The sequence below is a fragment of the Pseudopipra pipra genome, chromosome 1 (assembly GCF_036250125.1).
Source record: "Pseudopipra pipra isolate bDixPip1 chromosome 1, bDixPip1.hap1, whole genome shotgun sequence".
Lineage (NCBI taxonomy): Eukaryota > Metazoa > Chordata > Aves > Passeriformes > Pipridae > Pseudopipra > Pseudopipra pipra.
Window position 1 is genome coordinate 110,447,368 of NC_087549.1, and position 17,366 is coordinate 110,464,733.

The 17,366-nt window shown below is 41.5% G+C and overlaps 1 protein-coding gene across 1 annotated transcript; it reads right to left on the reverse strand.

The window, feature by feature from the left end:
- Positions 1 to 11,696: 11,696 nt before the first annotated feature.
- Positions 11,697 to 16,016, reverse strand: EIF1B (eukaryotic translation initiation factor 1B). The gene is made up of 4 exons (XM_064671112.1): positions 15,736 to 16,016; positions 13,461 to 13,624; positions 12,660 to 12,761; positions 11,697 to 12,091 (listed from the first exon to the last, which is right to left on the reverse strand). Exons 1-4 carry the CDS (start codon positions 15,764 to 15,766, stop codon positions 12,047 to 12,049), a joined length of 342 nt encoding a protein of 113 aa, XP_064527182.1. The 5' UTR covers positions 15,767 to 16,016; the 3' UTR covers positions 11,697 to 12,046.
- Between the last annotated feature and the right edge of the window lie 1,350 nt (positions 16,017 to 17,366).

Sequence of the window (17,366 nt, forward strand, 5' to 3'; positions counted from 1 at the left end):
TATCTTACACAAAATGTTTATATTGATAAATTAGCTGAAATTGAGCCCACCCAACATTTTAAACAGCAGTACTTCCATGAAACTGACCCAACATAACCTTATAAATATAATTCCAAATGGTTTTCTGATATCTAGACAGATGGGCTCAGTCCCTAAGTCTTATGAGGAGTCGATGCTTGCAGCAGCTGCAGTGCAGAAGTTGTATTTACAGCTTTAATCTACACCAGGAATGAAATCGGTAAGGATTATACTCGAGTCTATCTAACCTGGAAACTATTTGGCTTGGGATTCTGTATCTTGTAATCAATAAGTTCCAGAATTAAGTGACATGTCTGCATGTCCTTTCTTCCTAGGGAACCTTTATGCATCCCAAACAAACAAGCCAGTTCCACTCATTCGATTTTTTGAAAGGGAAGGCAAGGAGAGGATTAGGAGAGCTTTGGTTCAAATAGAGAAATATATTTAGGTGCCTACTGTCTCACAGCAATTATCAGGCACTCAGGCTAAGAGAGACTTACTGGAGCCTGTCCTTAAGTAATGTTGTTTCCAAAGGTGGTGCAGCAGCAGCTGTCTGGCCATGTGGGCTGCATCCACGCCTCTGTGCAGACCCACTAGTGAAATCAGTGGGAGAGGACTGAATCCTGAATTAGGATTTGGCCTGTGATCACTTTGCCACCTCTCAATTAATATTTGGAGGCAGCTGGGGACCATCTAAGGCCAATACCGTAAAACCTGATGGTTCTGAAATTCTGTTCCTAAACCCAAAAATCATGTCTACCGTTCAAACCATTTGGAGAAGAGTAGTGATTATCTTGTGATGTTGTACAGTGTCTACTACCATGGGCTCCTGGTCTGTGGGATAACTCCTAGTATTGTAATTAGCATGTTTATCCTTAGTAGAAGTAACTCATATTTTAATTTCAATGGCACCATACCATTAGTAGATCTTCCTCTGTCACAAAGTCATAGCCTCCGTTTCCTGGTGTTATCAATAGACCACCTTTTTTTCTCTCTAAAGTAGCTCTGAACCAGACTCTTCCTCACACATCTTTGTAGGGAACAGCAAAATCTAAAGGTTTCTCTCCATGTGTTTTCTTACATGAACTGAGGAAACCCTTTAGGCTTCATCAGAGCTCTGCACAAGCAAGAGCAGCATCAGCTGTGGATCATTTTTCAGCACTTAGATACATTTACATGTCCTCCTGCCATGCCTATAGAGGAGGGTACATAGATTGGACCATCACGGATCACATAAAACCATCTGCATCTTAAATCTCTCTCAAACATGACATACTTCAAATAATGTATATGCAGGTTAAACGTTACTATGAAGCCACTCACCTGAAATGAGCACTGTTTCTCAAGGCCAGGCTGAAGGTAGCCGGAAACAGTGTCTGACTTGCCACTGTAAGCTCAGTGCCAGCTTTCTGCTGTTGGCTGCTTTTCTCCCCCTTTTCTTTTTCTCTTCTGAAGTTATGATTTTTAGCACTTTGTGCTGGAGATATCAGCACTCCTGCCTCAGGAACAATATGCTGCCGCCTGCTGGCTGTCACGAGGCAGGTGTCATTATTCCACAGAACTAAGTGTCCATGGGATCACAACATGCAGTAGGCTACAATTGCCACATCTGAGAGTGATACACAGAATGACCTGAACCACACTCTAAGAGCCCCAAAAGGGAGAAGCAATAAGGCATCTCAACAAGTCCCCTTTCTTCAGGCCTAATATTTCCATCAGCTGCTGAAACTTTCCATATAGCTACCCTTACTAGAATTAATATACTCACAATACCAGGAAAAAACCAAAATCATTCAGTACCTTCTTACATTACAGGAAATGCTATGCATGTATTTAATTATTTATTTATACGGGAGATTCCCCATGGGATATCAGCAAGTCCTTCCACATGTGAATTGAAGATACCAGGCTACATTTTTAATTAGAGTTTGTTCTGCAATACAACTGCAAGGATGGCAGCAGGGAGGCTGCTGGACCCAAGCTATTTATGCCTGCTTGTTGTGGTTTGAGATCTTACCAATGGTGAGATCAGTCAGGGCCTTCAGCAGGAAAGAGCCCTTATAGCTGTAGGGTAGTACATCACTGTCATGGAGTGTCCTCTCAGTTCTGTGGGGGCTGAACCAACCAAGTTTCTCTGGCAGGTGGTGGTGAAAGGCCAGTTTGTTTTCTTCCATCACAGAGTCTGGCTAATGCTCCTGTATGCCTCCACAAAGACAGGAAACACACCCCTGCTTTGACCAGAAAGACACACATTATTTTAGGAAAACAGGTTTTAAGTACCAACGCATTTCTGTGGAGCTGTATCTTGGCACTGATTGCAATCACAGGCCCATGAACTAGGGTCTCACTTGATGCAAATCCTCTGCTCATCAGATACGACTGGTCTCGTGGACACAGCATACTTTCTAATCGTGTAATCTTATGTCATTGTACAGTAGCTGATTCTTCACTCTTAAAAAGTTAATGTAAAAAAGAAAGGTTTCAGTTTTACAAAGCTCCCTTTATCCACTTGAATCCTGCTAACTAAGGTCAAGAGCAAATCTGCTACTGACTCATAACAGCATTTGAATCAAATGCTGAATGTGCTTCACACTTTGTACAATTTCAGTTCAGGAAAGAATTCACTTCCTTAAAGATCATGTGGTGACAACTTTTATCCCTTCTTAGCAAAAGTCCTAGGAGTACTTTCCAACACTCACCAAATCAGAGCATTTTTCTCTTCTAGAAGAGTTTTAATAAAAGCCAGTTATAGTTTTGATCCTATAGATGTTAGAAACTGGTTCCGGACTCCTTTCATGAACAAAATATCCACTGAAATCCAGACAGCTGGGAGCGTTTGAGGAGATGGGCTGCTTCCAACTCTTATAGCTGTGGAAGAGGAAGAGGTCCCCAAGCATTGTCCGTATCCAGATCCACTCAAACACCATTATGGGGCCTACCAGTCTGGAGTGGCATTGGAGAGTACCATCATCTGCACAAACTTCTAAAGTTCTTCCTCTGACTTCTGCCATGTTTTTGAATGGCTTTTTCAACACTGAATCCTTATAACTCCTTCCTGTAGGCAGCTGGGTCTGGCATGCAGTGACTCTTGTTGCCTCCATGCACATACACACTGAGCTCCGCTCCTCCACCTCATTCCAGCAGATGCAACTCCATCCCTTTTCTGAGCCTGCAGAGAACTAAGTGGACAAGAAGTGACTGCTTAAGCCCCAAAAGCAAATAATTTCCTGCCAATTCACTCCCCTGCACTGACTCACTGTCAAAGGAGGGGCAGCACTAGCTGGTGGAAACTGTGGAGATGCACAAAGGCAGGTCTGTGGCACTTTGCCACAGACTTTAGCCTGTTATGAAGCCATAGCTGTCATTTCCTGCCTCTCCCAGTAGATTTGTTTCTTCTCTCTGAAGTGGTGCATTGGGACTCATTTCCTCACACCTCTTGCACAGGGCTCTGGGGTACCCTTGCACTGAGCTACAAGTCACTGATGATGTGCAGCTGCTGTAGGGAAGGGATAGATCTAAGGACAGATTTCAGAGCCTTTTTCTCTCAGGCAGAGGAAATTTGGGGTACAGTTCCTCACGGGTCCTGCCTGCAACCACCTGGGAATGTTACCAAATCTTGCCTTCCGCATTCCCCCATCTAAGCTCTACATTCATTTCTCCTGGCTTCAGTGTCACTATTTTCAGCATATGCTGTCTTTCAGTGACATCTAGGGATAGAGACTGGAAATCGCAAGCTGGCTATTTACATAAGCATTCTTTAAAACATATTTTGAGCTGATAAAACTGCTTTGTCTGATAAGCCAACGTCTTAAGGAACAATTGCAATGAAGATCAGGGGAAAAGAATCTCACATTTTGCAGGATTGATGCCCCATGGCCCATTTCTCAACTCACATGCATTAGCATTAGTTTCACAAAGTGCTCACAGAGACATGGCACTAATTGACATAACACTTCATTCTGGTAAGAAGAATACAAGCAAGATAAAGGCATTTCAGTACTAACAGCAAAGCACATGAAAAGGGAAAATGTCATCAGGAGGGCAGAAACACTTTGAGGTCAAAAGAGCAAACAGGTTGCTTGTGTGGCTAGATCTACTATTTACTCATTGTTACTACTACTAAATTACTCATTACACTTATATATCAATCCTCTGGTCACAGAGAGTCACCCTGCTTGGTTTTTCACCTACACAGGACAAAGATACGGGCCCTGACCTGGAGATCTTACCTGTAGTGCACGATAGAACTGATGGATGGAGGCAGGAGAGCAGAGGGAATGGTGGCTCAATCTACACTGCTTTGCAGCCTGGTTTCCTGTCAGGCTTGAGTTTGCAGTGTTGAACAGCTTATCCCTGCAGGATCAAAGCAGAAGCAGCAGCAAGTCTTCCCACTGTGCCTTCATTTCTTTACTGAAGCAGCAGGGAGGCTTCCTCCACAGCATAGCCAGGGACAGCCAAGCAGGATCAGATAGAAACCCACCATGTGCCTGTGTAATACATCACATCAAAGATGCAGAAATGTATAGGCTGGCTCTTTTAAAACAGACTTTGTGTGACTGTACAATCTAAGTCTACTCTGGATTTTCCCCTGTAAACCTAGACTTCTTAAGTATTCACAGCCCATGAGAACAAAAGAATCCTGCACTAATTCATGTCTGAAGCTTTGTAGAACCCAAAGAAGTATATCTCTGATGGCAGAAGGAAATGTGGAACATATTATCAGAAGAAGACATCAAGAGAATTGCTTATACATGTATCAGATGCTAGCAAGTCCAAAACCAAACTATTTAAATCTGCTTATGTGAAAAAAAAAAAGTATGGAGAGGGTGGGGACAGAGGCAAGCTGGTGGTTTTTCAAGATCTTTCGGTCTGAGCAGATGGAGCTGTGTTACCTGAGACCCAAATTTAGTGAACAGAAAAAACTCTTTTCAAAAGTAAAGGACAAGTAAAATAAAAATAAAGTCAGTGAATGCTTTGCCAGTATCGGTGCTACAAGATACAACCCTGAGAATATGGTCTGTCCAACGCTATTAATCTCAGGGCAATTTCTCTTGATACGCATCTGTGAAGTAACTGGGAAAAAACCCATCCCTTTGCTCCCAGCAGCCACTTTGTCAGATCGCTAAATTCCTACAGAAAGCACCAAACCTTTTGTTTCTGGTTTTGCCACCACTGCTGAGCAGCCAGAGCCGGCGGCCCAACCTGGCACAGTGACAGGCAACTTGCATGTTCCTGGTGCCCAAGAGAGCAGCACCAGTTGCAGCAGGCTCTCTGAAAGCTTCCATATGGGGACTTGGGAGAAAGCACTGCTTCTGAGCTGATTCAGACACTGAAATAAATATAGCAAGAACTCTTCTGGGCATGAAATGCCTCTTGGGGTAACATAGGACAGACATCAATTTTAATAGCTTCTTTGCAGAAACACAGTAACCAAATCATACATTTGGGAGATTCTCACACTGTCTCTTTATACTCAATTGTTTCAGCTAAGCTTTCCTTTTAAAACATCCCTAAGGCCTTCCTCCTGAAAACGTATCACAAAAACATGAATATTAGTAGCCTGAAATCGAATTGAAACAGCTAAGAAGAGACTAGAAACTAATAGATCATAAAATCTCCTATGATTGAGGTGAGTGTTGGCCTCCATAATTTCTAAAACTTTACAGGTTGTTTTTTTTATCCCTGAAAATCTCCACAGCAAACAACTGACAATCTTCCCTCTTCAGAGGGTACTGTCCTGAATGCTACTTTTATCACAGTAGGATGCTACTTTTATCACAGACAAAATATAATTAAATGACTGTAGGGACAAGCCCATAATAGATGTCTGTTTCTGTGTGGTCAGATAACATCCCATGACCAGACTGCTCTGGTACTTCGAATTTACTGCCAGTTGTGTATTAGTTTGAATCACTACAAGCAGCAGCCAGGAGCTGGAAATTGCACTGGTGCTTCTGCACAGTTCAAACTGCAAGGCAGCAGATACTGCCATGTCCAGGTCACCTTCAGGTGGTGGCAACCTCTAGGGCTCTGCTTTGCTCTACTCGTAAGCAGGATGCTGACACCTCCTTCCCCCTCACCCTCTGCAGAAACGCACTTTATCGTACATAGCATTACCAAAGGATGATTTAGTTTCAGTGTGACTTAAGCCAGTACTGGAACTGACTTCTACTAGGAAGAAACAATTGAATGATCCCAAGAAACATCTCTCCCCTCAGTGCCCTTAAAAACAGCTGAGCACACATGGCAGTGATGGGTGAAGACTCCAGGCCCAGCTACTTTCAAATAGAACAATGTTCATAATATTTTTCATTAAGTAAGAGCACTACTGGACAATCAGAAAGTTTCTCTGTGTCACTGCAAAAATCTTACCTAAAGGAAAGGTACGCAAGGAAGGAAGATACTCTTCACTAAATATTCCCTGTAAAGGAATCCATATAGGATTCTCACTCATCACATTTGTTTTAAATAATGTGTGGATTTACAGGTTACCATTTACCAAAAGAACCTGGACAGTGGTCTTGTTCTGTGCCTTCAAATTCTAATCCAGATGTGCACTTTGAGTTGCAAGTGTAAGTCACTGACTGACAGTCAGATACTGACAAGTATCAGTTTGCCGGGCCTTCTTTCACCAGTGTTACCAAGCACAGGTGTGCTGATACCATCAATGTCAGTTGTGTAGTTGATCACCGACCAGGAGGCACCCTTATAATGGAATTTTCTCTGTTAGAGTGTAGCCAAAGGCTTCTTCCTCTGCAACAGGGCTGCCCTTCAGTAGATTTTTTCCAGCAGGACTTTTGGAAATAAAACATTTCTAACCTTTCTTGCCCCATAACTATTCTCTGATTACACATCCATGGATTTATGTTATTTGCTGGGTCTACCTAAAAAGGCAACCTTCTAGTTTATTTTGGGACAACAAACGAAACAACTGCAGTGCCACCTCTTCCCTGGGGTTGACTGTCCCGTCATGATACCCGAGCCTTGCTTGTGTGTGCTGTAGGAATAGAGCTGTTCCCCCCACCTCCAGTGGTGAGAGGGACCCCAAACACAGCTGATAGCTAAATCCTTCCTGCCTTTGAGGAGCATGACCCTTCTACTTGCAACCACATCTGCTGAATTCAGCTACTCATAACTTGGAGAACAGAGCCTGAATCATATGTTGTGTTTTGGGGTTTTTTTTGCATAATCACAGTGCAGATGGCCTAAAACGGAAAAAAAAAGACCATTTATTGTACACACAAGTACTTTTAATCAGACCCCAAATTAACTTCAGAAATGTGCTGCCACATTTCACAGATGCAAGACATTCTAAAATAGCTGAGACCAGACTTGAACACTGGCTTCATCTTAAAACATTGTGTGTTTTGCTTATTCAAGAAATTAGATGATTCTCTTCTACACAAAGTTTTAGACCTCAAGCCAATATGATCATCTTGTTTCAGAGATATGATATTCCAGGACAAGTCACAGTATTTTTAAGTTGCTTGGTAGAGATTATAGTAGAAATTTAACATTTCTTGAAGAAATCAAAGCCACTTACAAGAGGATCACACACATCACTATTAAATTATGCTTTTATCTTCCATCAAGAAAAAAACCCCTTCTTAACACCAGCATAAAATTCCATTTCTTTTAGAAAACCATATATCAAATAACATTTGCACACTTTATTTCAAAAGCTTTTGTTGTCTCAGCTCTGTAGCAATACTCCAGTACAGGTTAAGACTTGTTCATTAAGAGATCAATGACAGGCATGTAGTAAACTTTAAAAAGGCAAGCCAAGTACAAATCCTCTTAGATTATGTTTTTTTAATGCAGACTGAAAACAGTAGGCATGAAACATCTATACAGCAAACGTAAAACAGCTATGCCATTTTCCCCTTATTCATCTCAAGAGCTTTTGATCCGGCAACTGGAAAACAACCTTCATGTTGCCATGTGTGGAGGACACATTCCTAACTAAATGGAGTATGGATGTACAAAGAGTCATAGCACTTAAATACACATGACCCTCTAAGACCACTTGCATTTCCCTAGCAGCAACAGCACACTAGTTAGAGGAACACTCAGTGACACTAATCAACACTGAAGAGATAAAAGGGACAGTAACCCCTACTGTGTCCCAAAGTGATCTATAAAAAAGGTCTCCCCCATTCTCTAACTGGCTAAATACTGATCTTGTATATATTTTCACATGGTATGAGGAACTACTGCACCACTAGAGCCTTCCAAGAAGAATTAAGGAAAATAATTGCTCACTGGAACTCAAGGAACATCTATCCTACACTGTAAAATTAGAGTAGCACGGCCTGTAAAAGGCTGCAGCATGTTAGACAAGATGTTACAAAACTACATACTCTAAATAACACATGCATCTGCAAGGCAGCTACACACCAATTATAAGCAGGGTGGCAGTATCGGACAAAATTAAGAATTCTGCCTAACTATTACTATTATTAATATTTGAAACTTAAGCTTCAAAAATTCTTATGGCTTTAGATGTAATTAGAACATTAAATGCCAAACTCTCAAGGAAGTTTTAACCAGGATTTTTAAAAGATACAGAAACAATGTTACAGAGGTCTTGCAGTCCAGGAATCTAAGTTAATAAAAACAGACTTCAGAGATAAATATATTTCCTAAGGCAGTTTTTTTTTTTTTTTACTGGAGTTCCCTCCTCTCTCTCCAAAGCAAAATGGTTTTCATTTAGACTGTGCAAGAATGCAGTGCAGGAACCAAGGTTTAAGTAAAGCCACTGAACCACATATACACAACCCAGGTATTCCTCTTTTCAAAGGTTCTTCCACTTTAGAAAATTATTATCTGCCTATCACTGTGCTCCTCATGCTCATCTCTGAGACACATGGTCAAATTTAGCAGGTGATGGTCAAGGGCCTGATAATTTACACAGCAAGAGGAAGTAGGCAGTTTACAGATTTAAATTACTAAATCTCCATATTCTACAAATAAAGACTGCTGCCACCGTTTGGCAAGTGAGGGTTTCATGCTCATAGCTGCATTAAGTAGATGCAGATTCAGAACAGTCAGTTTAATGAATTTATTTATGCAACACCTTACTCCAGTGTATCAACTCAGAGTCAGCTACAACAACCTAATATAACTATGCATAAGGATGTGAATTTGAAAAACAGTTTCTACATCCAATAACAGCTTGTGGTTAAGCCTAAGTATCACTAAGAAGGCCATCTTGATTTGCAGATCTGAAGGGCACAAACTTCACAACATTCCAACAAAAAGAAAGCACCACCCTTTGCAGTCTGAGCTTGGCCAGTCTCAAGTCCTACTAGTGAATTTCAAAAGTGCTTTCTATTATAAGCTCCCTTTTACTGCCTTGACAATTATAGGCCACATCCTTTACTGTTGGCACAGATGAAAGACTGAAACCTGCCTTCATTGTGAAAACAAATTTTCATGGCAGTACGTTAAACAGTTCTTTTCCAAAGCCTTCATTTTCAGCATTCTTGAAACATGAATATGTATTCCAAATAAGTTTAACTTTGACAAAGAAGTTTCAGAGTAAGATAACAAAACATGAAATTGTAAAAATCTTTCATCTAGAACATACAAAGAGGTTTGGGCTTGTAACAAGGCTAACTACAATCTGTTCTGGTTTAAAACACTCAAGGACAAAAATTTCTGCTTTTCTTCTAGAAAGATTACATGGTTTGTTGCTACAACAAATCTCATCTCTTTAAACTTCAAATGTGTTACTTCTTACTTTCTCCCAATTTTGCCCTTCAAAGGTCAAAACACAAGCATCTCCCCTAAAGCACAAAACCCAAGCCACCTATCAACTGCAAGAACAGATTTTTAAATGAGGAGGATGAACAAAAGGTTTTTCTTATTTATTCCAAGAAGAATGACTGTAGAGAAATGACTCAAGCTTAGGTAGTAGAAATTAATGGAACGCCATCTGAAATGAAGACTGACTCAGTAACACGAGATCTGCTAGTCATTTGTTAATCTCCAATTCAAAGCCCACTAGAAGTACTCATGTAATATCAGGGAAACAGGAGAAGATAATGCTTGTTTTTCCTCTTGGGCAGGAGAACAAGCTTTAAATGGGAACATCAGTTTTTCTGGCATATGATAAAATGAAAATCACAAAGTACTATGTACCCCCAATAGATTAATTACTTTAGCACCTAAGAATCAGGACTAGATAAACTTGCAGTAGAATGATTTTATTCTGCTAATCTGCAAGACTTGCATAAGACTTATTTTTGGTTTTTTCATTTGGTGTGTAGGTATTTTGCGTTTTGCAGCAGGCATTCCTTCCTCCTGAACACATTATACCTTAGTAGTTACAATGTTCTGGAACATCCTTTCTGTTGAACAATTAAGATCTGTAATACCAGGCACAATTTGTGGGGACTGAGAGACTGGACACTGGATTCTTATAGGTGGAATTGTCTAGACCAGACGGAGAAAGAAACTGTCATATAATGCTCCCCTAATTGTTGCTAGTGCCATAAGGGTTCATATCTGAACTCAGAAATCTAAAAAAAAAAAAAAAAAAAAAGTTCAAATGAGTTAAAAGTGAGCATTTCTGTTTAGAAAGGCAAATCTGAATAGGGAACAAAGTACAGGCACATGTGATATTAAGTAATATAGTTTTGCCTATGCTTGATGTTTACTTAGGTAGTCATCCATTTTTTTTTTTCTGGATAAGTTACTAGTAAGTGTTAGCAGTAAAAAAATGTCTCTTTCTTCCCTTCCAGAGAATACATGGTATTACATAACGTTCCTTAAACATTTCCCACTATTGTTATAGTTTCACAGCTCATCATATTTTGAATTGCTTCAGAGAAAATTTCCATGTCTATCTCAAAAGGAAGACAAGATCTGCATTTTTCACCAAGTGAATTAATTTCATTCTTCAAGAGACATGTCTTACAAGCAGAATACCAAATGCCTTAGTTAACTAAACTAGATTAAATGCATGGTGGAACAAACCTATTATAATTGCCAACAATGCTGAATTAATTGCCTTCTAGAAAAGTACACTAAATCAGCTTTTTGTAGTAACACCCAAACTCCATTACAAAACTCTCTACATCAACTTTTCTCAACAAAACTTTTCATACCAAGAAAAAGGTCAGAGTAGAGCCTGTTCCCTTCCTTACTCCTGCAGCTAACACTACAAGCTCATTAAAGCACTCTGCTTGTCAACGTTAAAAGCACAGTCATGGTAGAAGCCAAATCAATGTCTTCCCTCCTCACCCAGTGACAATATCCCATCCCCTTCCTTCAAATATTTTGGGAGTACTGTGTGTAAGACCTAGATATTTAGCACATTCTCAGTAACAGCAGTCTTAAGTTCAGCTTATTTCACCTATACTATGCTTCACATTAATAGTTCATAGTCACTGCAATAAATTTTAGAGAAGATTCAGTTACTTACTCAGTGAACAATTTATGTCTTATGCTGCTATTAAGATACACCTACACTACAGACTTTAAAGCTCTAGTCTTACAGCCACAGGATAAGATCACATCAAGCTAAATCTACTGATAATTCAGCTAATACTTCATCATGTAGATTTTCCAATTTCTTCAATCAGCAGTGAGCTACACTTGGCATAAAGCAGCTCAGCCATTCTTCAGCAAGGCTGCAGTGCTAGTTTAAAACTTCAGCTAAAGCATTTCAGATATGCCAGAAAACATATGAACAAACTTTTATTTTAAGCAACAACACACACTATTTGAATACAACTCACACATTTAAGTCAGGTGGAGAGTACTAAACTGAACAATCATCACTAATACATTTCCATTGGAAATGTGGTAAAGTTCACAAGTGTCTTTGTTACCACCTTACTGAAGTTTTCTTATGTGTTTCTAGTCTACACACCACCTGTTTCATGCAGTCATGCAAATCTGAATCAAATTGTAAATGTTCAGGTAACAGGGAAGTCCATTCACTGCAAAGATTCATTTTTCACAGAAGAGCCAGGTTAGGTAAGACCAATACTGCAGGGTTCTTCATAAGTGTACAGGTATATTAGAAACCATGAACTTTCAGTTGTTCTTCCTTGACAATGCCAATCTAAAGAAGAAAAGCAACATATTTTAGTAAAGCTTACATACTTAGGGTATTTATTACAGCAATATCAAGTTACCACAACCTTATACTTTGATTAAAAACTGCTATACAGTATATACTCAAAAAACATTCTTCTAGTTCCCAGAATGTTTCTGGGCCAAGCAGAAGAACTGACTACACAAAAAGAAAATCTTATCAGACATCTAATTTCTTCTATAGTCTTAGCCCTTATTCTTTGACAGTGTAACTCTGCATCGTGATTTGCAGTCAGCCTCTTTCCTCTATAGTATTTTCAGTCTCACGATTGTGGTTTGCATCAAACACTTGATTTTACAAATGAAGAGCTCAAGTTGCACTGCCAGAGAACAAGTGGTGTGTTGTGACAGGGTAAAGCCATTCTACAGTGCTTTGATTCTTACCAGAGATTTACTCTCGCTGTGCGTCATTTTACTTTCTAGCTTAAAATACAAAGGAACTATAGTGGACATCTTTAAGTGGTTAATTAGCATCAGTACCACCTGTCACTCTACTTTTTCCAGAGAGGTTTAGATATTTATCTGCAGTCCCTCACCTCCAAGAGAAACTGGCAAATGTTCTTCCTCTGGTCACCTTGCAGCTGGATAACTTCACCGTATTCAGGATGTTCAATCACAGTACCATTACAAGCAAATTTCTAGAGGGAAACATTTATATTGTAAGACATCTGATGTACATCATGATTTTGCTTAGTCAGTCTTTTCAGGAGAACTTCGTCTCAGAAGCTGCTTATTGAATTTTGATGACAAGCCAGGCAAAGGCTAAATCTATTTTACTGGTTTTGAGAGCAAATATCTGCTGATGCATACATACACAAACTAAGCTGCTGCTGCTGGTAAATTCAGGCAATGACAGGATTAGCTACTGTGCAGAAGAAACTAGTGAACAGTCATCGCAAGAATGGAAAACAAAGTCCTAAGATACAGCCTTTCAACTCCACACTATTTTAAAATAAGTATTTTTATCCTGGCAAAATTAAAGGTCTCCACTTTGAAAAGCAACCCAGCTGTTAACAGAGGCAGGAATGCAAAACCCGTTCTACTTTAAGCTGGTTTTATTGTTCACATCAACAAAGCCATATATACGGGAAATTTTAACGAAACATTCAGAATATATTTTATTTACTTCTTTATAGAATAGAAACGTTTAACTCTTTAGCAAAGATCAGTCTCATAGACACTGATAGGTGTTTTGCAGAAGACAGTGAGAGGGATCAACCTGAATATGAAAGTGATGTGCACTCAAGAATGAAATAAAACAAATATTCTGTTACTTAGTATTAAAAGCTATCACACTTCTTTATATATCTTTATTCAAATCAAGTCAGCAACTTTACCTTTTTGAAAGCTTTCACAAGTTTCTTCTTGTCATAATCATCTGCAATTCCCTGAACAGTTGTTAGTGTCTTTCTTCCGTTTCGTTGCTGGATCCTTATATGAATGTAATCCTCAGTCCCCGCCGGGAGTAAGTCGTCACCCTTTGTTGCATCAGCAAAGGGGTCTGTAGGAGGCAAAAAGATTCATATAACTCCCACAAAGGAAAACACCCAAACTCAAAACTAATCAGGAAGTTTCTCACTTCACAACATTTATTATTATTTAGGGGATAATACTGATGTTTTCTCCCTGTTTAAAAACACACTGTTAAAATCAGAGTGCTTTTTTCTACAGCTGTATTAAGTCTCATTCAGCTACCTACTCAGGGCAGCACTCTCAACTACTGTGCATCCAGTTTCTTCAATGCCTTCCCAGATATAAACAATTTTCTGCTATCAGTTTACTTCACTGTTTCTTGCAAACTGTAAATCCTGCAGCTCTGAACCTGAAAACGTGGTTCTGAGAGAATGTCAAGTGCACATAAGTTTCAGACAGTCACAGGCATTTAAAGTGAAATAAAGCAATAGTATCTCTTATCAGGTCAACTGGTAAGCACAAAGAAATAAAAAAGCTCTAGTACATACACTCCCTTTACAGGTCCAGAAGAGAAGTCTTATACTGTGACAACTACCACACTACCAGCACTTTAAGGCATGGATGTAATTCTTGGCTACTAATACAAACAAAACAAAGACACACACTAACAGATGTCAGAAGCTATCTGTAAACCAGTACCCTTCCAGTCAGCCTTAGGTGAGAATTGTAACAAAATTAGTTTACGCTTTGACTACAGAAATGTCAGTTTTCAATTTCTTCCAAGCCTAAAATTCATCTAGCACAGATGAAACAGAAAGGCATTTAGAAAGACGGGAGGTTTCTGCATTAATACGTCTTATTCTCTGTATTTCACAAAAACGTATTTAACACTCCATCAAGAAATTTTACAGGTCTGCAAGTCTCCTAATCAGTAGCTCCAAATAAACCTTGAAGCGTGAAGTACTTCTTTACTTTTTAAGATGAATCACAAGTAATTTTTTATACTGATCAGAATGATATTGAAGAGTCCATGTAGGTTCAACAGCCACGACAAACAAAATTTCCCAAACTTCCATCCAAACCTCAGACCTAAAAGCACTGATCAAGTTTTGCTATCCACTCAAAAGAAATGTCTCAAATGAGTAAAACTTCAGCAGAAATGCAAAAAGAAGTAGTTCATCTACAGACTGACAGACCTCTGTAGAAACAAGAATGACAAGAGCATTAAAGGAACTAAAAGCAGGATGAGGATTCAAGCACCACAGCAAAGTACAGCAGTGGGAATCTTCAGTAGTTTAACTTCTACTACGGCATTTGTTTAACCATGCTGAATTTTACTGCGCCCCACAGCTTGTGGGGCAAACACCAACAAAAATTTTAGTCAACAAAAAAAGTGAAAGAAAAAGAGGACTTTGGCATAAAGATCACGTGGTTTAGGACACTAGGCTGGAGATAAACCAAGATCTTTTGGCAGAGTTTAGGGCTCTAAGCTAGAGATAAGCCAGCACTTTAGGTATTAAATATAATATATATAAAATATATAAATATAATATATGTAACTGTAATATATATATAATATATATAATACAAATATATAACTGGATGTTAAAACGGTTTATACGTGCAGAAGATTAGAGTCAAAGCTGTGACTGAAAGTCTGACGAAATTACTGTATAAACTCCTAACTTGCTCACTTCTGCTGCCTACAGATAAGGGAGGCATCTGGCACGGTTAAACTTCCCTGCTGATACAAAAGAAATGACCTGCCATCTGTATAGCTCAATCTACAGAAACGATAACCTTTGCAGGGCTTGTATCACGTTTTGGGACATTGCTAAGGATAAGATGAGGCAGCAAATCAACAAGCAGTTGGAATTGAGGAAAACACTCCCTTCCTTAACAGAGGATATGAATCCTTGATAGGGGGTGTCAGAGCAGGGAACATGGCAGCATCTCCTAGGGGAGCAGCGAGGGGGCTGACCCTGCCGCCCCAGGTCTCTCCGCTGCACACCCTGAGCACGTCCCGAGGCCAGCGGCACGGGAGGACAAGGATGAGCCGCCGGCGCTGCCTCACGGAGCAACGCGGGGACGGCGACACCCGCTCAATGTCACCGCGGGGGCGGGGGCACCGGGGCCTCGGGAACGCGGGGGCCATGAGTGGGTTTGCTGCGGGGATGGCAGGGTGTCGGCGGCTCTTACCGAAGGATTGGAGGTTCTGGATCGAGGACATGCGACTCTACGGCGAGAGGCTGGAGCTGCGGGGAAGCGAGTCCGCTCGGGTCACGTCTGCGGCTCCGCAGTGCCAGGAGGGGGCGGGGCGCGGGAGGGAGCGAGGGGTGGGGTAACAACGGCAGAGGGACGCGGGGGGCGAACCTGAGAGAGAGAGCAAGAACAAAAGGAAGGAGTAAGAGGAGAAGGAAGCGCAAACGGGAATAAAACGGGGAGGGAGGGACCCCCCGCCCCTCGCCCGCACCGCCCCACGGCACCGCTAACGGGCACCGCCCTTCGCGCTCCGCACAAAATGGCCGCCCGCACGTGACGGGCCCGCAGGAGAGCCGTTCCGAGAATCCCAGAGTCATTCGGGCTGGAAACCAAATGTTGCGACCGAACACCACCACGTCAAGTAGACTACGGCACTAAGTGCTACGTCCAGTCTTTCCTTAAACGCCTCCAAGGACGGGGACTCCACCACCTCCCCGGGCAGCCCATTCCAATGTCTAATCACCCTTTCTGTGAAGAAATTTTTCCTAATGGTCAACCTAAACCTCCCCTGGCACAGCTTAAGACTATGTCCTACTGCTAGTTGCTTGGGAGAGGACAGCGACCCCCACTTTGCCACAACGTCCTTTCAGGTAGTTGTAGAGAGCAGTAGGGTCTCCCTTGAGCCTCCTTTTCTCCAGGATAAACAACTCCAGGTTCCTCAGCCGCTCCTCATCAGATCTGTGCTCCAGACCCTTTATCAGCTTCAGTGCTCTTCTCTCTGGCACCTCAATCAGCAGGGGCCCTGACAGCACCACTGGCAGGTTGCTGGAGTCCCTTGCTCTCCACCCTGACAGCCCTCAGGGACGCTGTGTCCCAGCAAAGGTCACCTCCATGGAAGATGCTGCTTCTATGCTTGCATCCCTTTGGCTTGGTGCTTTTCAAGTTGATCTGAAATTGAGAGAGCACTTTCCCTTTCCCCACTAAAATACATTGCAAACACCCCTCCTTCAGGCCTCCCTTCTCTGAACAAAGTGCTGCTTTAAATGTTGAATATGCTAAGGGAGGCAGTCAGTGCCCCACAAACTGCCTGCATCCCCACTTTGGGTACGACTTGGAAACACAAGAAGCTCTACCTCAGTGCGAGGAAGAACTTCTTTCCGTTGAGGGTGGTAGAGCATTGGAACAGGCTGCCCAGGGAGGTTGTGGAGTCTCCCTCTCCGGAAATATTAAAAACCCACCTGGGTGCATTTTTGTGTCACCTACTCGAGGTGACCCTGCCTTGGCAAGGGGGTTGGACCAGATGATCTGCAGAGGTCCCTTCCAACCTTTACAGTTCTGTCATTCTGTGAGCTTTGCACCCTCGCCCTCCCTCTCAGGTGGGCGCAGATGCCATTCCCCAGCCCTGGGGGGCCATGATGGACGACTGGTGCGTGGCCCCAGAGGGCACCCGTGCGACAGCTGCCCACTGACCATCCCTGTTTTGGGAGGACATCAGCGGTGTGGGGGCTGTAGTGGGAAAAGTTTGCAATTAAAAAGGTGTGCAGGTGTTACAAAGCTTGCCAGTTCTCAGGAGATGATTAATGGCTTTGCAGATGTCCAATAATCTAGTTGCATTGGCACAACTGCCA

What these genes read in the sequence shown, in the direction of transcription:
- EIF1B (XM_064671112.1), bottom strand. Translation starts at nt 15,766, where the DNA reads ATGTCCTCGATCCAGAACCTCCAATCCTTCG. An exon ending in TTGTGAAAGCTTTCAAAAAG is followed by an intron (nt 12,762 to 13,460) that starts GTAAAGTTGCTG and finishes GTTTCCCTCTAG; the next exon opens with AAATTTGCTTGTAATGGTAC. An exon ending in TTTGCCAGTTTCTCTTGGAG is followed by an intron (nt 12,092 to 12,659) that starts GTGAGGGACTGC and finishes TTTCTTCTTTAG; the next exon opens with ATTGGCATTGTCAAGGAAGA.